Here is a 23755-nt window from a genome sequence, read left to right on the forward strand (position 1 = left end):
CTCATACTGGACCTTTGAAAGATATGTGTGTCTTTTCGTCAGCCATAAAGTAAAGTTCATCATGATATTGTCTGTTAGCAGCCTGCCTGAAGAACCCTGTTACATTTGGGCACTAAAACCAAGATAAAGAGTTCTGCTCCTGTCTGTCCAAAATTCTTGCAGGACCTAAGAATCAAAATCCAAAAGCACATTCAAATGTCTTTCACTTGTATTGTGAGCAAAATTAAGTTTATTGTCAATGAAATGCTCCAAGCTCAGTGTTTTTATATCTGCAGGTCTCTCCTTGTAGTGTCAAAAAGTGCACTCAGTGGTCGTCTTATTGGACAGGAAAGAAAAGCTGCTGTTTATTGAACTTTATTCCATGCAAGATGTTCAAAGTGCTCTTCCAAAAAAAAGCAAAATGAATCAGGTGAATAAAAGGTGAAGCACCTAGAGTACATAAGCAACACATAAAATGCTTTAAACCTGGTGGAGATGATTTTTTTTTTAAAAAATGCAGAACTCTAAAACAGGCTGACTCACTCAGTCCTGAGGTATTATCAACTTTTTCGAGTTCTTAGGACTAACATGTTAGCAAACAGTTACCTATTTACACATCCTGCAGACAGAGTAATGTTTTCATCCCATTGGACTCATGTCTTTATCCACCTAATGAATCTAAGTCTAATATTTACTCTCCTTTAAGTTTTGGTCTCCACCAACTGCTGAGAAAAATATTTCACTCTTCAGCTGCTAGAAGTTCCTTCACCAACTTCAATGAGCTGAAAACCAAAACTACAGGCTAAAAAGCTCTGCAGAGCTGCAAAATGTGGTAATAATTTGTGATAAAAAGTGATTCAGTGTTAATACAAAATACCGACAAACACAATGGCAATGTGGTTGTTTTTCATTGTTTGTTAGCACATCATGTAATTTCTGCTGTATATGTTATGTAGCTGGGAGAATACGGGGGACCACCAAGGTGCCATTTGGCAAAGAACCTGCACCAGTGGAGGCTGACAATGGTGACCAGTAAGAGACTTTGGTTATACTGGACGACTCCATGTGGGGAATATGTGGAATTGCATGAGCGGTAAACGGGTTTTAGCACTAAAACAATGTTTGCTCAGGATACTGATATCCTCTGGCTGCTGAAGAATTCAAATTAGTCTGTGATACAGTTATAACAGAAATGGGATGGACGAAGTCTCAGTATTATCAGGTGTATTGTCGGAATTGTATATAAAAAGGTGCCGTCCTCTGACCCAACAGGCTTCCACTGTCTCTCTGAGAAGGTAAGACCTCTTATGCTGTACAATTCCTTTGAGAAGTTATTGTATGGCTGTAACATATTGCAGGTAAAGCTTGGCAGGTATTTTCAATGCTCTGAATTCTAACTGTGAGCTGTTAATAAAACAATTTTTAATTGTTGGTTTTGCACAAGGAAATTACACTTTTGGTTGACACTGCACTGACAATTTTTTTTTTGTATGTGTAGTTTTAGGGTGCCGAGTAGCTTGATTTTACTGCCAACCATCTCCTGAACACCTTAGCGGTAAGTTTTATCTGTTCAGTGATTAATTCCTGTTTTATTTTTCCTGTTTCTATTTTATCTACTTTCCGTCTTTCATCAAACAGTCCCATGACTGGACTCTGCCATGAAAAATTCAGGATGCCTTGAGAATTTGAGCTGATATGATTAACATGGTTAATATATTATATTTCCTCATCTGTTCATCAGGTCACTTTTCCACTGCTGTAAAAATGAGGAACCTGATCTTGGTTGCTGTGATCCTTCAGCTGGCGATCATAATAATAGCGAGTAATGGGGTGAGTTGCTTTCATGTATTTATTGTTTATTCTACTCCCAACGCATTTTTGTTTTAAGATATCCACAAAGTTTCTTTTGGCTAGAAAATCTTCATTGTCTGAAAAGCAGAAAACTGTTACACTCCATAAAATGTGTCGTCCTAAAACTAAAGCTGTGAAGTTTATTTTAATGAGTGAATGATTCATTTATTTTTAACCACCTAATTTATAAAATGTCAAAAAATAATTACTATATCAAGTTACCAGTCCAGGTTGATTTGTTTCTTGTTGTTTTTTGCTTATTTTGTCTGAGCAACAATCAAAAATAGAGCTTCAATTTTCAATTATATGACACTGAGAAAAAACAGCAAAACCTCACATTTCAGAAGCTGCAAATAGGAAATGTTTGGCAGTTTAACTAAATATAATACTTTAGTAGATTTAGTATTACACTTCCTTAAAGTCGAGGGACTCGAATGAGAGAGATTAAAATAAAAATGGTTAAAATCAAAGACTTTTAGGCCTTTGTATGTATAAAGCTCCAAAAACTGAGGATACTATATTTCTCATGATGTAATCCAGGGCCACATAAGACTCTTAAAAATGATCCAGTTCACTGTAGTACAAACAGCAAATTAAAGACAAAGAATAAAAGCCAAACACTGCTGAAACGTGCCCCTGATGTCTAATGTACCTCAGTGGATACTGCAAATAATTTTATTTGATTATATGATTATTTAAGTTTCATTATTAAATATTACATGGTTATCATTTGATTGTTGTGTTGTGCTGTTTTTTAATGTAAAGTTGGTAAAATGCATCTCTGGTTTCTTTACAGTACGAATTTGGAGATATAATTTCATTTACGAGGAAATGCCTCTGCATTTCATCTGCCTACAAGCATTTTGCTGTTTATGTGGGTGACAAACAATTAGAGGGTAAAAAACCTGGACAGGATATTTTTCACCGTATAGGTATGTGAAATTATTTTCTTCTATTAGAATATTTATAATATTTTCTTAATTGATTAATTGTTTTGTCTATAAATTGTCTATTATAATCCCTCAGAGCCAAAGATGATCGCTTATTTTACAAACAGTTCAAACTCCAAAGACATTCAGTTTACTATCATGTATGACAAAGAAAAACATCAAATACTCACATTTTAGAAGTTGTGGCCAGTAAATGTTTGACTTTTTTGCTTGAAAAATGACTGAAATGATGAATAGACCACATAGTTGCTAATTGAGTAACCAATTAATTGACTTAATCATTTCAGCTCTAACAGACATTATGACTTACATTCGGTGAGAACAACAGTAAAACCAGCTTCTTGAACACTGTGAAGTCTCATAACATGTTGTAGTGAAACAATCGTAACCCTTCAAATATACAGTTGTGAACAATCTTCCCCAGAGTCAGATAACAAGATGGATATCAGTTTCATTAGCCTGGTTTAGCACAAATACTGGAAGCAGGGGGGTAACTGCTAGCGTAGCATTAGCAAAAGTAAAAAACAAGTTCCTTCATAAGAATATAGATTCTTTTTTCAATTTCTGCTTTGACTGCTGGAAATCATAAAGGTCATCAACTGACAGTTGGGTGAAGTGTCAGCTAAAGACTCACCAGCTGATTTAAGTTGATACTGAAATCCTTCCTTCCCTCCAGGTTTTTAAAATCACTTTTATATACAATATTTCTAAAAGTGTTTTCTTACAATCACTGCAGGTAAAAAGGAGGGCGCTCCTGTTCCTGACTGTATCTTTGGTGAGCTCGGGAACGAGACAGGCATCAGAGAAAATTTCTTAGATGGTAGGAAATTCGGCAATAATACGGAATTACACAAAGGAAATGAATCAGAGATATCCAGTCGCATTAAGGCATTACATACAGAGGCAGGATGTGGAAAATATAATGTCCTTACCAACAACTGTGAACATCTTGTTACCTCTGTGCGCTATGGATACAGAGTTACAAAGCAGGTATGTGGCTTCTTCAACACTATTCCATCACTATGTTTGCTCTCTGATCTATTCAGAAAAAATCAATATATTAATATCAATTTATTCAATATATTAAATATGTAATTTTTTAAAAAATATTCAAAAAAAATTCTTACCTTGTAACCCATTTGAGATAATTTTCTGACAGTACTATTAGCCTATATAGTATTAACAATTTGTGCAATATAAACCTCACTACATGACTAAACTTGATGTAAACAGATGTGTTAGAAAATGAATGTTACGGTTTTTAAAGTGTGTTTCTGGCTATGCACTATGAGACAGGACTTAACCTGAAGTGTTTTTAATGGAGATTAATTGAAATTCCTGAAGCTGTAACTCAGCTGAAAGTGTTTTTCTGAACAGTTCTTAATGGTTTTGTTATTGCCAACTTATGCATGATACTGTATGTGCAAACTACAACACATCTGGTCACAATGCTCAGTGAGATTTTCCCTTTGCATGGATTGTAAAACACTGCTATAATATTCACATCAAATCCTCAACTGAGGACCTTTGAATTGACTGAAACCAGATTTAACCTGCATATAATCTGTTTTGTCCTCAGGGAGGCACGTTGGCTTCTTTTGTTTGCATGATGAACCGGCCTGAACAATGCAAGGAATTAGAGAATTTGATAAAGGAGATGGAAGAAAATGCAAAAATTGAGGAACAATGTATGAATTGTACAGCCCAGGCTAGCTAAGAAGTGCCAACCAAGCCCATCAGCTTGTCTTGTTCTGTTGTTCATCCCTTTCTTCAAGTGACAGGGTCTTACTTGTAATAAAACACTGAGCAAGAACTGACTGCCTTGTGTTGTCTTTGTTAATGTCAAGAATAATTTCTAGGAGACAGGGTTGCTGCTATACAATAAATTGAGTATTCCCCCTTTTCCATCTGTGGGATCAGAAATGAGAAACAACTTATTGTTTTGTGCATTGAAGCAGTGATGATAACAGTTAGACTGTACTTTGCTGTTCATACAGAGGAGGGTTTTAGATTTTGATTAAAACACAAGGAAATTTACTGCAAACATTAAATAAATATAGTCTACAGTGTGATGCCTGTAAAAACAGCTGTTTAAATTTTAATCCTTCAAGCCCAATATTGGTCGAATTGTTTCTCTGTAATATCCAGTAAATGTATTCATATTACTTAAAGTACCACCCAGTCAAAAATGTTTTTCCTCTCATCCTCAGTTGGATATTTGAGCTTCACTGTGCAGAATAATGTACAGAATTTGACACTTGAAAGCTGTTTTTACATTTATCTGCCTGCCTGCCACTGAAAATCTGAGTGTTGCTACTTATGATGATGATTTTTGACAATTTTGGAGCCAATCATAGTCCAATATGCAGCTTACACAAGTGTGACGTGGAAACTTGAAGCTTTTACACATTCATAGATACTGAATTTTTAGTTGAAATAATTAAATGTTTATTTTGTGGGGGAAAAAGAAACACATGAGACACAAATTATTAGTCAAAGCATGTCTTTAAACATATGTGGAGGTGATGTTTAAGTAGGCTACCTTTGTACACACACACTTCCTGTTCACCGATCGCTCCCCTACAACCATAATAAGAATTAAATTAATTCAGCGCTGATCCATAGGCCTATACAACACTAGACATGGATTAAAGAGATGACAGGAAATGAGGGGAGAGATAAGGTGAACAACATGCAACAAAGGTCCAGCATGCCGAAATCCACCTGCTGACATTGCAGTTATGTATCATGCGTCTTCACCAGTAAGGCGGTAGGGTTTTTATTGAAGAATGGCACCGCTACTTTAACTTGCCAAGTTTTAATGTTAAAGATTCCCACCAGTCATGTTTTAAGACATATAAATAATATATGATATAAAAATATTGTTCATTTCAAAAGTTTAACTGCTGGATACAAGTTGCCTCCGTCCATCCTCAGTGTACTGGAGGCTTACTGGAAGTTTCCACATCACACTTATATTTTCTATACTGAACCACAATTGGCTCAAAATCACTCAAAGAACCATAATATCATTTTAAGCCTGGCGGGCAAGTTCAGCACACATAAAGTAATAATAGACTTTACCATCAACCAGACAGGGGCCAGATGCATAAAACTCCGTAGATTCATGACTAAAACTGTGTACAAAGACAAAAATATGAACACACATTCTTTTCATCAGATTTATAAAGCCGTGGGTACACATGTGTTTGTTTTTATAAATCTCAGTCATTGAGGATCTGGGCTCACGTGCACGAGCCTCATTTCCATTCCCACAATTAGCTATAAAAGGATGAAGACACGCCCTTCACCCGCTGTTTTCATATCAATACGCTGCCTGGTCCACCAGTCTGTACACCTGTCAGTGAAACAAACGGGAAAGAAGAAGTGCAGTTTCACAGATTGTGTTGCACCGACGAGGTTCTCCAACAGCAGAACAGCTGTAATTATGCACGACCAAGACATTGATATCATTAATTCATCACATGGACTGCAAACCATCATCGGCAGTGATGTCTCAGATGTGTGATTTTTGAGTCTTAAAAATCAAACTTATCAAACATGTAAAGTTTGGTGCAGACTGGAGCATTTACAATAGAGTTATAGCAACTTCCTCTGTCATGGCGAATCTGAACGGTGTGAGGATGAGAATTTTCTGCAGGGTGAGACATGTCTGTCTTGCTCACACCTGTATCATCAAAGTTTTGGGCCGATTCACTTCAATTTCAATGAGTAAATTGAAAACTCTTGATGAGCTTGTGTGTAAAACAAATTCATTTCCTAATTTTCATCAAGTTTATTTTTAGAAAAGTAAAGACTTTTAACCCACATGACCTGGTCAAAGTTTGATTGACATGTGTACTGTCAGGTGTGTAGAGACAATAAGTAACTGCAGCTGGACACAGAAAAATACTCATATATATATTTGAATGGAGAGTGTGAGCGAACCGCTAGGTTCTCAGGCCCTAAGAAAGGAAAAACTGCAGTACAGAGCTACAAATTTTAGTTTTGATTTTATTTTTCTACAGCATTTTATCAATAAACTGTCACCCTCACTCCATTTTTCCCTTCCCCTCATAGGTCTTCCCCACTACTGAATTATACATATAAAACTTATTGTTTTATTATTATTATAAATTATTGTAAAATAAATGATAATAACACCAAACTTCATACAAAGTTTGTATATAATGCACTGTATGTATATAGACCTTTCAGCTGTATCCTACAAAAATGAGCTGCATTCAACGCCCCCCCGCCCCCCCCTCCTATTCTCTCTCTCTACCTCTCAGTTGGAGAGGAGAATTTCAGAGTACTCCTCTTGTGAAATCTCCTCATAAATCCCATGACTTTAGCCAAATCTTACATTAAAAATCATATTTTTTAGTAGGAAATTTCATGGTGAATCCATTGATACAGGTTTGAAAGTAGTCATACTTATAGTTTAGACGTCAGAAGCCTCTATTTGACACAAAGTCCATGCCTCCCCCATTGTTTTACATTGTAAGGGGTACGTTTGATGTGATGTGGCACTGCAACTTTCAGGGCTTATTAAGTCCAAACCGTTGGAGTTATTACAAAGTTTTTAACAACTTTTTTTTCAGCACAGTGTCATAAGTCATCTATTAAAGTTTGAAGCCAATACCATTAACGCCCTCGGAGGAGATGGCGTTTGTTCAGGAGCCAAAATTGAGGAAAAGTCTTATTTTGAAAGGCTAATTGTGGACTTCCTGTTGGATTTAGGTCAGGGGTGTCAGCATATGATTTGTAGCTCTTGATGAGACGAATAATTCTGTTTTGGCTTGATCTCTCTACAACATTCCTACAGGCTGTGGTGGCCATTTTAGTTACATAGGTGCTGCTAGAGAGCACATTTTGGCACTTTGGGGGTTAATTTTTACATTTTATCAAATATTTCACCAGACCTGATGTGTGTGCCAATTTGGTGAGTTTTTGAGCATGTTTAGGGGGTCAAACTTAGGTCTGAAGTGGCGGAATAAGAAAGAAAGAAGAAAGAAACAAACACATGAAATACAATAAGGCCTAAAAAGAATATTAACAGCAAAATAAAATGTTGACTCCTGTGTAAATTAAGAGAACATGAATCACATAAATATGATTAATCAATATTGCACTGGCCATAGTCATTATATTCATAATAGTGCACTGACCTGGGCCCATGGAATAGCATCATTATTAAAAATCAACAAATCAAATAACTTACTTCCCAAAATGTCAAACTATTCCTTTATGCATATTTAGCTTCACTCACAAGCGCTCCTTTTCCTCTAACCATAAATTAAAACATTCTCAGTCAGTTCTCCGGTGCTTTGACATTCAATGTGACATTCAGTGAGAAGTAAGTGAGCATTTGGAGCATCAGTGTCCACACGAAGACACTCGTGACAGTGGAAACTGAACCCATAACCTGTTGGAAACTGTTTGGACACTCTGGATTAACAGACACAGAGATTCCTGAATCTGTCTGTAGTTTTAAACAGTTTGTAGATACTATACAGAATAGACATCACACACTGGAATAGTTCAAGAAAAGTAATATTTATTGTATCAACTGCAGTGATGCTGTACGATAATGAAGCTAATTTAAGTTTATGCAACTCATCTTGTGAGGAGGCATCCAGAGGGACATAACTAAAGCCTTGAAGAGTATATGTGTGTATATGTGTGTGTGTGTGTGTGTGTGTGTGTGTGTGTGTGTGTGTGTGTGTATGAGGGAAAACGGGATAACATGTCTTGTGACTGGCTTGCAGTAGGGAAGCAGTGATGGAATGCATTACAAGTAAAGTCAATAAACGGGCATAAAAAGCTCTACAGTCTGAAAAATAAATAACAACAGCATCTTGGAGCTGTCTGAACCACATGACACGTGATGGGAGCGAGTTCCTCCAGACGGCTGATGAAGAGTCACATGAGGGCGAGCTCCTGTACATTATTTCCACCAGTCCTTACATTCCAGTTTTACTGTATGACTGGGTTTTTTTATGAATGGTATAATATAACTGTTTGGGAAACACCACTATCAGATAGGAGACACATCAGTCTTTAGCTACAACAAGGCTTTGAACTCTTGAGAGACAAAATAAGTTGTTATTAATACAGACAATACAGGACATCTGAGCTCATATTGAAACCCAGATATTTCACTGACAACCATTACCGGCGGAGAGATAAAATCTGCTTGAAAAGTTAATAACATCATGGAATGAGGCAATTAATACATCAAGGTAATATCAACCGATTCAATTAAATCCTGGTGACAAAACAATTAGCAGTTAAAAATAAAACAGTGAGATTTTGTGCCCCCCTTTATCTCAGTTTTGTTGTACTCAATATGACTCAATATGTCTTTTTAGAAACTGACTTCTGTACAGCGAACAAGCTACATAAGGAACACTTGTCTGATCTAAAGCTCCCACCACAGTGCAGTCTTAATCATCATCATCATCCTCCTCCTCCTCATCAGAAGTGTGTTAGTGTTGACAGTCACTACTCCACAGGCCGGATACCCTTGGCCTCCTCTAGCTTCCTCAGGGTCTCGTCCCAGTGGGTGAACTGCTTGGACAGCAGGAACATCTGCCAATTAGAGGTCAACATTAGATTTAGAAGAGAAGAAAGTCAGACAAGTTAGCTGCAAATTTAATTATTACTGTATTTATGTTATTATTCTGTCTTTTTAATCCCCAAGAAAATACAGCACAACAAGAAGTTTTTTAATTACATGACATGTAGTATTCATATGACATGTAAATAGTTTGTAAGGAAAATTTTATTTCACAAAAATATAAAAAAGGTAAAGTTACCATTTTGTTGTATTCCTCAAAAAGTTTCTTCACTTCCTGGGACTGAGCCTCAGTTTGGTCCTGTAACACAGACAAACATGGAGGAGAGGAGTCGACAGATAAAAACCTAACGAGAGAGAGAGAGGCATAAAGAGGCAGATGGAGAGCGAGAAGGAGAGGAGGTTACCTGCTCTTTGATGTGAATCTGTGACAGACGCTGCAGCTTGGTAGCATGCTCGGGTACGCCTGTGAACAACAGAAACACCGTTAACACAGTGGTTGATGGGGTAAACATACAATACTGTAGCGTTTCCTCTCCGTTCACCGCTAAAAAACTCGACATCACCGATTAAAAAGGATGGAAATTCAAATAAACGCATAAGTTACATTAATTTTCCTCCCAATGACAAAATGCTGCCTCAAAGTTTACAACTAATAATTTGTAGGGCTGTAGTCTGCTGGTCGACTAGTTGGTCGAATAATCGCCATGTTACTTTCATGAGGAGCAAAGTGCTACATCAATAGCTTTCCAGGAGTAATCCATTATTTCCTGCGGCGGGAGGGACAGACTAACAAATTACCTGTGAAAACAACGGGGGTGTATTCAAAACACCCCCGTTGTTTTTACAACTTTGAACTCGCCCGTGAACCTAATGGAGACTGCTGGGTCTAAGGCCGTATTCAGACCAAATCAGGCGGTGTGGCGTTCAGCCGCAGGGTCGAGCGGAGGTGTGTGTGTGTGTGTGTGTGGGGTGGGGGGGTTGTGGGTGTGTTTATTTGTACTTTAGAACGTAACTGCTGTGAAACAATCAGAAAATAGTGCTTTATTGATCTGATTCGCCGGCTTTCTCGCTACCAGCGCTCCCTCTCTTCATTCACTCTCTAGCTTGCTCGACCACAGCTGCTCTCTCTCTCTTTTTCTCTCATCTTTGGTGGCCAATCACAGCCGGAGATCAGACTGATCAGAGTTGTAAACTCTACCATGATGGAGGACAAAGACGTTACTAGGACGAGGGGAAGGACATTTCCCTTTGTTTGATAATGTTAAAAGTAAAGTAGACTGTGCTGTCGGCTTCCGGACTCACTTTAAAAAAGACGAGAGAAAAAGAGAGACTACTGGTTGACTACAGCCCTAATAATTTGATCATGTATAAATAACCGAGATCTGAAATATGGTCAGATGCACTAGAAACAGAGCAGGGACTACAGCGAACAGCCAGGACACGCGTGTGAACTGGAGATACACAGATACACAGAAAAGTAATATCAAGATATTCCTTAAATGAACTAACACGTCAAATTTAACCAGGCAGACACTGTTTTCACTCCGTAGATCTCAAACCTCTGCCAGCGCTGCATGAATGAATTCTAAACTTTACTTTTCAGCTTCCAGGTTTAAATTTCCTACAAAACTACACGTGAATACACTCTTTAGCAGCAGACCTTGCAGAAAATGACACCTCTCAATATGTAACTTGAAAAAAAAAACAAACAAGCTGACTTGTCCAACAAATTTTAGCCAAATCTCTTCTTTATTATTTAATTCATTATTTTGAGACACTTGGTTACCAAACGACAGTGAACACGAGCGCCTTCATACTCTTGCTGTCAAGGTGTAAAATCACAGAGTAGCTGTTGATTTGTTCTTGATATGCATGATGTCCTACCAGGTGAAACTCACCTCTGATGTACGAGCTGTCCAGCAGCGGCTGCAGGTTGCTGACCTGCTCCAGTAAAGCAGCCTGGGAGAGCAGGAAGTCCTCCTCTGTGCACACAAACACACAGCAACAGCATCAAAATCAGCACTGTATCTGATGTGAGTTTCTCTTTTAGTCTCCTTGTTTTTGTGATGACTTATACTAATACTATAGAATAAAAACATTGCAAACAACGAATGTTATAATTAGAAATACTATTTGGTTTCATAGGCAGTAAATAAATGATAAATTTGAGTGCAGTTGTTATTTTTTATTTGATTTATCTATCCCAGAGTCCTCCTGGTTCTTACCAGCGAGGATGAACTCCAGCTTCATGGTGTCAGGTACAGTGATGTGTTCGGTGAACTGCGGGTCCAGGTACTTCAGCAGGTCCTCAACTGCACCACAGCATCAAAAAATATGATCAAAGACTCACCAAACACGGTCTGAACTCTGACTACAGAATAACTCCTGCAAACACTGTTGTGACATTTTGAATTTTAGACCTTTTCACTTCACTTTGCTGCACTTTTGCCATTTTATATCAGCGTTTTTAATGTTCAGTGAGCTCATTGAGTGACAATATTTCATTATTGTAGATATTAGAGCAGCTCCATGGAAAACAATACACAACACGTGCATGGATAACTATAAATGTGAAGTAGGATCCTTTCTGAGTAACATGAAAAATAAATACATAAATGAATAAAGTTACAACAATCTTTTAATCAAGGCTGTCAAAGCTGAACCAACCCAGCCTGTCACTCACTCTTCTTGTGCAAAATCTTGACTCGTTCTCTCTTGTTGGCCGTGTTGGTCAGACCCGCCTGAATCCTGGTCAAAGACTCTGCACACTGCAGGACAGAAGGTACACAAGAGTCATTAGAGCTGATTTCATTACATCTTTTTGTGTAATATGTGGTACTATTCCTAACATAGTACACAAACACAAAAGCTCAAGTTCAAGTGTAGCAGGGCGCTATAGTAGGTGGCAACACAGTGAAGTAGTCTTGTGCACTTTCGGCTCTGATTTGCCCTGTGTCGCCCCCTTGAGGACTGCAGAGGTCATCGCCGTCAAAGGAACATGAGGATACATGATGAGTCTGTCAAAGTGGGATGATCTTACTCCTTAGTGTTAAAATGGCACTAAGATCATCTTAAAGGGTTTTTCCACTAGCCCAGGTTGGTCTGCTTGAGCCGTGCCGAGCCGTGATAAAACGCGTCTCCATTACAGCCTCACAGCTGGGGTCCTGCTCGCTGGCAGGGCCGACCGCGGCCAACTTGCGACGACCCCCACTTCCTCCCCCTCAAACAAGTGGTACGTTGCAGACTCAATGTGTGTGTCTGTGCTGGAGACCAGAGAGAAAGCTGTTTTCTGTGTTCAGCTCAATACTTTTGTGGCTTCTAACTGAATCTCTGGGTTTTTTAAAGTTTAGTTTCTCTCCTGTTTTTCCTTTTCAACAGCTGCTTTATTTTACTGTTTTCCGATCGGTTTCAGCTGTATCGTGTTAAGTTACTGCTGATGAAAACCCAACATTTGTTGATTTTGCTGCTTTGTATTAAGAGCTTTTAAATGACACAATAACTTTTATTGTGAAGAATTTATAGGAAATTAAATTTATAACCGAATTTGCGGAGCTTCCTTAGCTGTCCTAAAAACAGGTCTACACAAAATAAACAGGTCTACACAACAAGATCCGTAGATATTTGAGCTATTTTTTTTTTTAATGAATCAGTTAGAGATAATTCTAGGAGGAGAAACTGCCACAGTGAGATGTCTGATGAAGAGCTGCGGACGATGCTTATGCACACATTTGCTTATGCATACTTGTAGCATCTACATTTTAGGTCTCTCTGTGAATATATTGAGAATTAACTTTATTTTCCCCCCCAAGTTAACAATACATTAATACTTGTAATTTAAACTCAATTTAAACACAACAATTATAAATGTAAAACACTACTTGAGTTAACATATTGTGGCACTTTCTCCCCTGAAGAAAAAAACAAAACAAAACAGGAAACAAGTCTACTTCAATGCCTCTTTTGTATGTTCAGTGTTTTTCACATCATATGATGCTCTGATGAAACATCCCACTCTGAGGCTCAAAAGGACCACACTTTTAAAATCATACGCCAGAGATTCTGATTGATAATCAGAGGCTCTGGAACGACCAGCCCAAGGAAATCAGGTTGGCTGAGTCAGTGATTTCTTCCAAGTTTCTTCCTAAAAAAATATTTTTATCAGAGAGTCTTTCCTGATTTAACTAGTTTGTACGAGTTTGTATTTTCTTTGAGCTGTCTTTTATTTCTGCATTTATTTCTTTTAAATTTCCTCTTGTGTTATCGTACACTGTATTGGTTTTATCATTTTTTTGGTGCCTTTGTAAAGAACTTTGCAACATGGATTTTGAAAAGTTCTCTATAAATAAAGATTATGATTATTATTATAAATGTGTTTTCCAAAAATCCTGGAAAGCAGTGACTTGGTTTCATTTCAATGCAGTATTACACTCAATCCTCAGAGATTTCAAACTTGCTTGAAACAAATAAATAAATCACAGTGAACATCATCTGAGCTTTTACTTTTCATGAGTGCGTTTCTCTGCTTGGCCGTCATATCTCATCATCATATCTTTTTTTTTTTCTTCAACAGAGACCACATCACGTATCTTGTGTTTTTGCATTATTTGTGTACCCCTTTAATCTATTAAAAAAATCCATTTCAAGTTCACCGAACCCAAGGCCCCGTCGTTAATTTGCTTGTTTAGTCTGATCAATAAATCAAATCTAAAATTATGGAATTTACAATAGCATATCCTCACATTTAAGAAGCTGGAACAGCTGATGTTCAATTTTCCCGATAAATAACTCATACAACTAATCTTTTAGCAAAATTGTTAACAGTGTACTTTCTGCCCATTGTTTAAATGATTAATCGACAAATTGTTACAAGGACAGCAGCCTTCTCTTGGTTTCATTATGAAAGCTCCACCAGATATAGAGCTGCAATGATTAGTCAATTAATCAATTAGTTGCCAGCTATTAAATGAATCACCAACATTTTGATAAATGATCATTTGTAGGGAGTACACAATGTCCAAAATCTCTGGTTCCAGTTTCTCAAATGTAAATATTTTCTGGTTTCCATGATGGTAAACTGAATATCTTTGAGTTGTGGACTGATGGTCGGGACAAAGGAGACATCTGAGGGGTTTGGGGAACAGTTATCAACATTTTTCACCATTTTCTGACATTTTTCTATGGACCAAACCATTTGATTAATCGCCAAAATAATAGACAGTCAGGTGTCCATATGAACAGTGAAAGAGGTTTTCCTCGCTGTAATCATTCCTCCTGTTCATACTGGATATTAAAAGATCCCCTTCAAATGTGCTTTCAATTAAAGTGATTGGGGCCAAAATCCATTTAAAAGTTGATGTGAAGCTTATATGAGGCTTCAGCAGTCTGACTTAGTCATATCAAGTGGATATCTGACACATTTACAGTCTTTACAGCATCAAATTCCCTCTTTGTGTTTCCCTGTTGAGCTGCAGTGGAAGTATAGTAACAAAAAGAGGGACTTTGGCACTAAAAAGACTGTAACATTGAAAGATGTCTGCTTGATTTGACTCATTTGGACGGCTGAAGCTTCATATTAGCTTCAGAAACACTTAAATACATTTTTGCAAAAAGGGAGAACTGTGGATTTTGTCCCCTATCACTTCTAATGGTCAGTATGAACGGGAAGGATGATTATGGCAAGAAAAACATGTTTAAATGTTCATTGGTGCACCTGACTGTTGTTTTAAGACAGGCTTGAGAAATGTGAACCTGTCCTTTAATCGATAACGTAAACAATGGTTAGTTGCAGCCCTGCCCAGCTCAAATAGCAGCACAATAACGATACGGACGTGCATATAGCTGATCATTATGTCGGTATTTGTACTGAAAAAGTAGGAAAACGCATTCTTACTTCTAAAGAATACGTTGTATTTATGCCAACAGTAGGGTGAGTAGCTGTCACAATTTCTACTATAACTTATTCTGAATACTTGCAGCACAGCTAATGTGTATAAAATTAATAATAGGGCGTTCACTCATTACCAGTGACAGCGCTATCGTTAGCTCTGCCGTGCTAACAGCTAGCTAGCTCCTTGACTCGCCCCATACGTCACGACAGACATTATTCTGGACAAACCTTGACGGGTTTTCCACTTTTGTTTCTTCTCTCGCCGTATATACGACTCTCCAGCGCCTGTAGACGCATTTCCAGGTTATCAGTCTCCAGTTTTTTATCCATTCTTGAAGCTACCTATGGACACAACGGAACCCAAACAGCCCGGTGTTCCGGTTAAACGAGTGACCGTGTTAACTGGTGACTGTCAGCCGGGTGCGTCCGTTGTTGCTCGTAGTGACGGAAAACACGAACAGATGTTCGTAGGTGTCCTCGTGAAAGCCTTTAATTTTACTTTAATTCATTTCAAATATATACTTTATTGTGCTCATTAAGAAGCATTCGCCTCTCGTAACTTTTTTTTTTTTAATAATGTAATGCCTATAAATTGGCAGTGCAGTTATAACAATGGTGGAAAGTAACTAAGTACGTTTACTCAAGTGCTGTACTTAAGTATATTTTTGAGGTACTTGTACTTTACTTGACTATTTCGATTTGATACTACTTTATAGTTCCACTCCACTACATTTCAGAGGGAAATATTGTACTTTCTACTCCACTACATTTATTTGACAGCTTCAGTTACTTTTCAGATGAAGATTTGACACAATGGATAATATAACAAGCTTTTAAAATACAACATATTGTTAAAGATGAAACCAGTGGTTTCCAACCTTTTTAGAATGTGAGGCCTTACATAAAGCAGTGTGTAGTCGGGGTCACATTTCAGATGTCTGAGTTGTTAACAGCTCCACCAAATAGTGATTTTTCCCTCTAAACTTCTCACATGCTTTCATTTCAATAAATGTTCAAATGATCCAATATTTCACCAAAAATCAAAGATTAGAGAAAAAGTTTGAAAACTGAAAACAGATCTGTGTATCAGAACTTTGTTTTTTCTTCTTTCCTCTCCCATTAATCATATCACGACCCCTCAGACTTATGTGGTGACCCTTTGGAGGGTCCAGACCCCTAGGTTGGGAACCACTGGACAAAACTAGCTAACTGTATATAAAGTGGTTCAAACTAACAGCAGCTACAACAGTAACATGCTGCTCATACACTGATGCATCAGTAATAATATGTCAGTCAGAGGGACCAAAACACTACTTTTACTGCAATACTTTAACTACATCAAGCTGATAATACTTATTATCACTTATTGTGTATTCTCTGACTGGAACTGTACGTGTAGTTTTGTTAAAATGTAATATATTGTGTTCTATATTATTAATACTGTAGCACTTTGAGTTTCACTATGAATGAAAAGTGCGATAAAAATTAAATGTATTATTATTATTATTATTGTCATTATTAAATTAAAGAAGATCTTAAAAAACAAAACAAAACTACGAGTTACCACAGGAAGCATTGGGCCGGAAGTCACCAGTTAACGCGGTCACTCGTTACACCGAAACACGTGCAACGTCGCATGCCGGTGACGCGTCCGCAGTCGGTCTACAAATACGTCTCGGTTTTTCAATGAAAATATACGACCTGCATGCTCTTTAAAACATGTAAGACATGTGATATTTAAATATAACGTTGTCTTTACTTCATACGTACCAATAATGTTAAAAACATAGCGAAGTAAAACGTGTTTTTGCCGTTATTGCAGTAAAGAGAGCAGTCGCTAGAGGTTGCTATTCTGCGGTGAATGGTTTTTTTTTTCAGCTGTTTTCACGGTGACAGCAGGGGCATGACAACACCGACCGACACGGCCCTTCTTCCATTCAAGCTGACTGCTAAACATCAACAAAAAGTAAGGTTTTCTCTTATATCACCACCTCTTAGTCTCTCTCATACACACGACATTTCAGTTGGCGGGGCAGTAACAACTTTACGCAGGAGGCTAGCACGTTTGTTTATTCCAAGGTTTGTTTCCACTAGCTAAGTTAGCTCACCTAGCCGTGAAGCTAACGTCAGTTTTGGATTAAAGCTGCGTAGTTTGACAGTTTGGAAGTCTAGCAGGATTATAACTAAATAATAACTCCCCTGAAAAATGAATAAAGACACATGTGGCTTATCGTTAGCTGGATTACTTGTGTCAAAGTGGTGGCTTATGCTGCATCGCCTGCTTGATTTGGTGAAAGTTTCTCTCTAATGCTAACCAGTCTGCTCTGCTCTGCTCTGCTCTGTTGTTGACAACAGGAAGCTCTCTGCTTGTGGACTTAAGGATCTGTGTTTGTAGCTGCCGTTCTTTATGTGCCGCTGGGAGCTGCAGCAGTATGGCAGATGACAAGGACGTGTTGAGAGACGTTTGGTTCGGCCGGATCCCCACCTGCTTCACCCTGAACCCGGATGAGGTTACTGAGAGAGAGGCCGAGCCCTACTATGTAAGTGCTGTCACTCTCTGACTTAACATGGCCACAAACTTTGAGATCTAAGTTAAAGGACGGGTTCACAGTTTTTCAAGTCTGTCTTAAAACAACAGTCAGGAGCCCAAGTGAACACTGAAACAGGTTTTTCTTGCTGTTGCATTTGCATTCCTCCTGTTCATACTGACCATTAGAAGATCCCTTCATAATGCACTTACAATGTAATCATATTTAAAAGTTTTTCTGAAGCTAATATGAAGCTTCAGCGTCCAAATGAGTCAAATCAAGTAGATATCTTTCAACGTTAGTCTTTTTAGTGCCAAAGTCCCTCTTTTTGTTACTATACTTCCACTGCAGCTCAACAGGGAAACATAAAGAGGGAATTTGATGCTGTAAAGACTGTAAATGTGTCAGATATCCACTTGATATGACTAAGTCAGACTGCTGAAGCCTCATATAAGCTTCACATCAACTTTTAAATGACTGTGTGGACACACTGTGGGTTTTGGCCTCCATCACTTACATTGAAAGCACATTTGAATGAGATCTTTTAATATCCAGTATGAACAGGAGTTTAGTGTTGCTTGATTTAAAGAAGTGAAATTACATAGATGCGGTAGCTACGCCATTGCTGAGGTTAACCTCAAAAATGTAACTACCCGTCAGAGCTACAGAGGCTATGCAGGTACCACATGGACACCGCAAGAACTGTATTTCCTCCTACGAGTTTCTGACACTAGTGGAGGTTGTTGATAGATAAAGCAAGTTGAAGAATGGCTCAGTAATCTGTTCACTTTCAATAAACATATCAGCTTGCAGCCTTCCGCCGCTAATAATGAAAGAACACAATTCACATATTAATGATTTTGCAGCAGTAGTCTCTTTTTATGTAGCGAGACAAAGCAAACCTCCCTATCATCGCTCCACACAACAAAATGAATGAAATCATGTAAACACAAATACTTTGAGGTATGTAAGCATATTGCAGTACATCTGTGTAGTACTGTGCTGGTGCTATCAGCGGGTAAAATACGAGTCTTTTCATCTCATAGATGATTTTATACATAGCTGTCTTTTATGCGGTTGTTTTTTAATCTCCGCCAGATGTAAGCTTATGTGTTTGGTTGTGTGTTTGGTTGTGTGTGTGTGTGTGTGTGTGTGTGTGTGTGTGTGTGTGTGTGTGTGTGTGTGTGTGTGTGTGTATCTGTCTGCCGCTAATCTGGCATACTACTGGACCCATCAGCCTAATAGTTTTTGTGCACATTTATGACACTTATGTTGAAAAACCTACTTTATAACACGCTTTATAACTGCCATTGACTGCTGACTCCTCATTCCTCGTAACCAGCCGGTAGAGAACCGCAGTAAAAGGCATCTCCAGCGATCAGCGAGGCTAAAAACAAGTCTGTTACAGACCGCATTTTGGTCTTTGTCGTGGTTCAAAAACAGACGTCTATAGAAAAGTTTGGTCTCATTTTGAACATCCGCAGATCAACTCCACACCAGATATGTTATGATCCTCTAAAGTTTGGAACGATACGAGATGAATCAATCCCTGTTTTTGTTAGCTTCGCCTCCATATTGACCGTAAGGGAGTCGACAGGGACAACTGAGTGAGATTGAGCTCTTCTTTGTCTGGGAGGGGAGAGGAAGGAAGGGACGGCTTTTATTTTGTGTGGTGTGTCACAACAAAATGCTCTAAATAAATAACAAAATATTTAAATTGAGACGTTTGGACTTATTATCCTGTTTATTGTTACCTTATTAAGTTTATACAGTGAGGTGAACCCACTTATAATACAATTACACTATGCATCTTAAACACAACTGAGACCAGACACACCTGGTGGAGGTCTACACTCTATTTAGTGAACTCTTCTAGTTCTATGCATGACTGTATTTTTTGCTGTTGGTTTAATATGTGATTGTAAAGGATAATTCCACATTTATTGATGAGAAGTCTCTGGTTTAATTCAGATTAAGTATCTAAAGAGAAGCAGCCAATCTGCCTGCTCCAGTGCCTGTTGCTCATTTTGATCAGGTGACATTTATGCCAATGGTTTTATGAACAATTAAACTTTTATGCTTTCCTTGTTCCTTCATATAACCCAGAGCTTTGGATTTAAATCCTAATGCACATAAAAGCACGCAGACACAGACTAAAAACACATTCTGCTTATTTGTTAATGTCACAAAAGCTGCAGTGCCAGTGCAGCATACAAAAAACAGACTGTACTGTTTTAATAATGGCTCTCTTCCTCTCTCTCTCTCTCCTCTCTCTCCCAGCTGCTGTTACCCAGGGTGAGCTACCTGACTCTGGTCACCGACAAGGTGAAGAAACATTTCCTCAAGGTGATGAGGGCCGAGGAAGTGGAGGAGATGTGGTTTGAGTACGAAGGGACGCCGCTCAAATGGTGAGAGACTGATCGGTAGATGAACTGATCGCCAAAAACATCTCAGTAGAGCAACTTTTACATCAGGATCTTATCACGATCTCTTCTTATCATGTAAGATATAAACATTATCTAGTTTAGTAGTTTACTGTTGTAGAAATTCCCCTCATAAAGCTTTTCCCAAACTGTTAAAATCTGTTTTCTGTTCTGTTTAAATACAAACATTCACATTCTTGAACAAATAGCATCCACAGTCAGTATCATAACCGTCTATTCAAACCACCTGCAACTTGAGTCACTGGTGAGTCCATTCATTCACAGCCAGCAGAGAAGCCTCAGCTGGTGTTAACCACCGGTTTCCTGTCTGACCTCAGTCGCAGTAGCAAAGTTCTGCCACAAGGCGTCACTATTCGCAAAACTAAAGATAAAGAAGCTGTTTGGCCGGAGTCCTAGTTATACCAGTAAAACCACATTAGAGGAAATGAACAGATGTCAGTGTTGATAGTCATTCAATAATTTGTTATCATGGGAAAGATATAAAAATGTTGACTGAAGCCTTTCAAATTTCAAATCATTATAAATGTTAGACCTTTTTAATTTTTTGACAAACAGTCCATTTTAAAGGACATGTTCACAATTTTTCATTTTATTCCTCCTGTTCATACTGACCATTAGAAGATCCTTTCATAATGCACTTACAATGGAAGTGATTGAGGACAAAATCCACAGTCCTCCTTCTGTGCAAAAAATGTATTTAAAAGTTTATCTGAGGCTAATATGAAGCTTCAGCGTCCAAATGAGTCAAATCAAGTTACAACGTTACAGTCTTTTTAGTGCTAAAGTCCCTCTTTTTGTTACTATACTTCCACCGCAGCTCAACAGGGAAACATAAAGAGGGAATTTGATGCTAAAAAGACTGTAAATGTGTCAGATATCCACTTGATATGACTAACTCAGACTGCTGAAGCCTCATATAAACTTCACATCTACTTTTAAATGACTGTGTGGACACACTGTGGATTTTATCTTCTATCACTTACATTGAAAAACACATATGAAGGATCTTTTAATATCTAGTATGAACAGGAGGAATGATTACATGGACACCAATGCAGTTTGATGGTTTTTTGAAAAAGATGACAAATAATTGTATTGAGACCTTTGCTGCAAAAGGTTTGTTAGATTTAGAAACTTTTGATTTGGAGGTCGTAGGTGGTTGTTATGCTCTAGTTGGCTGATAAAACATGTGTAAAGATTTTCCAGCCATTAATAGGAGTATAACACCAGTTTCCTGTATTTCCTGAAGACCTACAAGAACTGAAGTCTTGACTGTGATGTTGAGTTAACAGCAATCCGTCAGGGTTTTCACCAATAACATTATTTCCTATGTGCATTTCCTGGTTCAGGCACTATCCAATAGGAGTTCTGTTTGACTTCCATGCCTCCAACACCGTCTTACCCTGGAGCATCACTGTGCACTTTAAGGTAGGAGACAATTGCATGCACAGGATCCACAACACTTCAGTGTTCAGTGAAACTTGACAAACCCAGCAGCTTCTAATAAGATACTTTTTTTTCTCCTCTTGTGAACGTGCGTCAGAATTTTCCAGAGAGCGACCTGCTGCACTGCTCGTCCAACTCCGTGATCGAGGCTCACTTCATGTCCAGCATCAAGGAGGCCGACGCGCTCAAACACAAGAGCCAAGTCGTCAACGACATGCAGAAGAAAGACCACAAACAGCTGTGGATGGGCCTGCAGAACGGTAAGACACACACACACACACACACACACACACACACACACACACACACACACACACACACGTCGACACATTTCAAAGAAAAAAAGACCACAAGCAGCTGTGGATGGGCCTGCAGAACGGTAAGACATGCACACACAGACTCTCACAGACTCTCACACACACTCACATTTCAAAGAAGAAAGACCACAAGCAGCTGCTGCTAAGGGAAGTGACACACAATCATACAGTCACACATTCACTCATTAACACTCTGATGCACACATGTTGTCTCTGCAGCTCATACACCTACACTTACTTGCACACACACTTACAAAGCTCTTTTTTTTTTTTTTTTAAAAGTCTGATAGCGATCTTTGAAGCCTCCGCCTCCACAACGTCTCCCACCCAAAACACCCACAACACATCTACCCAGGTTTACTTCCTACTGGTAGAAGAAGAAGAAGAGGGGTCATAAAGGGGAGGGGTCACTGTGGGAAGCTTGTGATGTGGGAGCAGAGGGTTTGATGAGGGGAGGGAGGGGGGGGGTGATGGGATGGATTCCTGAGGTTGAGGTTTGAAGGTCTTTGAAAAGTAAAACCTGACATTTGGTGAGAGATTCCTGGAATCACTGAAGGTCAAGTTGATCAAATAATGGTAATGTAGCTGCTCTCTGAGCCAATCAGAAACAGATAAGTCACCTTGTTGTTAATCTATAATTATAGTGCCCCTCCTCCTTATGAATTAATAATTATCATTACACGATAACTCTTTATTTTCTGCACCAATCATTTACTTTCCTGAAGCTGAAATGTGCATGAGGCTGCAACTGAGGATTATTTTCATTACTGGTTAATCTGCTGTTTATATAATCAATAAATCCATCAATTGTTTAGTTTATAAAATGAAAAATATCAACAGTTTCCTACATGCATGAGTGCCTGAAGTTGTTTTTGGCTTATTATTTAAATAAACTGTCATTATACTGTTTGGTGAAGTTTTGGTGAAAACAGTGAAAACGGTGCGTTCACTGCTCTCCTGTTGTGTAACGTCAGCGGTCCAGGCTTCCAACTCGATGATGTCACTAGCGTCTCTAATTTCACTACTTCATAAACTTGCAAATCCTCAAATAATAACGTACACTACTGGGGTTTTTTTTTAGGATAAAGACAAGAAAAATGTTTGGTAACACATGTAACACATATTTTGCTATTTTCATTCTATAAAGAAATAAAAAGCTCATGTTTGTGAAACTAGACACTTCCTGAAGATGTTTCCTAACAAAAAGCCTTCCAGGGAAGTGAATGTTTTAGAATCCTTTGAACTGACTTTAAGGCTTTTAATGCGAACCAGGTGGAGGAAATGTTGCATTAACAGCAAACAGCAGCGGCAAATACAAATTCACGTACGTTTTATTGGACAAATCATGAAATACGGTAATTAATAATGGGCAGAAAAATCAGACGTGATCCCTTATTTTCTTTATGGGCGTGCATGTGACGCTGAGAACGTTTTGAGCGGGTTCGCAGCACCCAAAAGGCTTCACACTCATAAACATCAGCTGCTTATCTCGCTTCCACTTTCCCCTGAAACAGAGTCCTCACGTAAAGAGAGCAGAAACAGAGAGAGAAATTTCACATCTTAATCCATTAAAAAAGACAAAAACTTGAATTTAGGACGCAGAGACGAATAGAAGACTGTGTGAACTGCTTTAAAATGTTTCAGGTGTTCATTTGTTTCTATTTTTAACCATGGTATTTCTAACTACAGTAAACAGAGAAGCGGACATGACTTAAATGATGCTAAGCTAATCCAACAGAAGGAGTCGGTCCCCCCTACCTGTTACATATG

The 23755-nt window shown here is 38.3% G+C and overlaps 2 protein-coding genes across 5 annotated transcripts in view; one reads left to right on the forward strand and one right to left on the reverse strand.

The window, feature by feature from the left end:
• Nucleotides 1-8320: 8320 nt before the first annotated feature.
• Nucleotides 8321-15657, reverse strand: dctn3 (dynactin 3 (p22)). Its single transcript, XM_067600498.1, has 7 exons — nucleotides 15479-15657; nucleotides 12047-12131; nucleotides 11589-11675; nucleotides 11262-11345; nucleotides 9768-9826; nucleotides 9602-9661; nucleotides 8321-9374 (listed from the first exon to the last, which is right to left on the reverse strand). The coding sequence occupies exons 1-7, from the start codon at nucleotides 15578-15580 to the stop codon at nucleotides 9288-9290; spliced, it is 564 nt and encodes a 187-aa protein (XP_067456599.1). The 5' UTR covers nucleotides 15581-15657; the 3' UTR covers nucleotides 8321-9287.
• A 1218-nt stretch (nucleotides 15658-16875) lies between these two features.
• The window catches only part of atg5 (ATG5 autophagy related 5 homolog (S. cerevisiae)), a 42835-nt gene continuing 35955 nt past the window's right edge, over nucleotides 16876-23755 (forward strand). For 2 of the 4 annotated variants that reach the window (XM_067600504.1, XM_067600503.1), the window contains exons 1-5: nucleotides 16878-17216; nucleotides 17606-17790; nucleotides 20059-20186; nucleotides 21572-21650; nucleotides 21766-21928. In XM_067600504.1, coding sequence (XP_067456605.1) covers nucleotides 17683-17790; nucleotides 20059-20186; nucleotides 21572-21650; nucleotides 21766-21928 — 478 coding nt within the window. In that variant the 5' untranslated portion in view covers nucleotides 16878-17216; nucleotides 17606-17682. Of the gene's footprint in view, nucleotides 17217-17605; nucleotides 17791-20058; nucleotides 20187-21571; nucleotides 21651-21765; nucleotides 21929-23755 lie in introns of all 4 variants that reach the window. The other 2 variants (XM_067600505.1, XM_067600502.1) reach the window with 2 other exon arrangements.

Source organism: Thunnus thynnus, chromosome 10, assembly GCF_963924715.1.
Source record: "Thunnus thynnus chromosome 10, fThuThy2.1, whole genome shotgun sequence".
In the NCBI taxonomy this organism is placed as follows: Eukaryota; Metazoa; Chordata; class Actinopteri; order Scombriformes; family Scombridae; genus Thunnus; species Thunnus thynnus.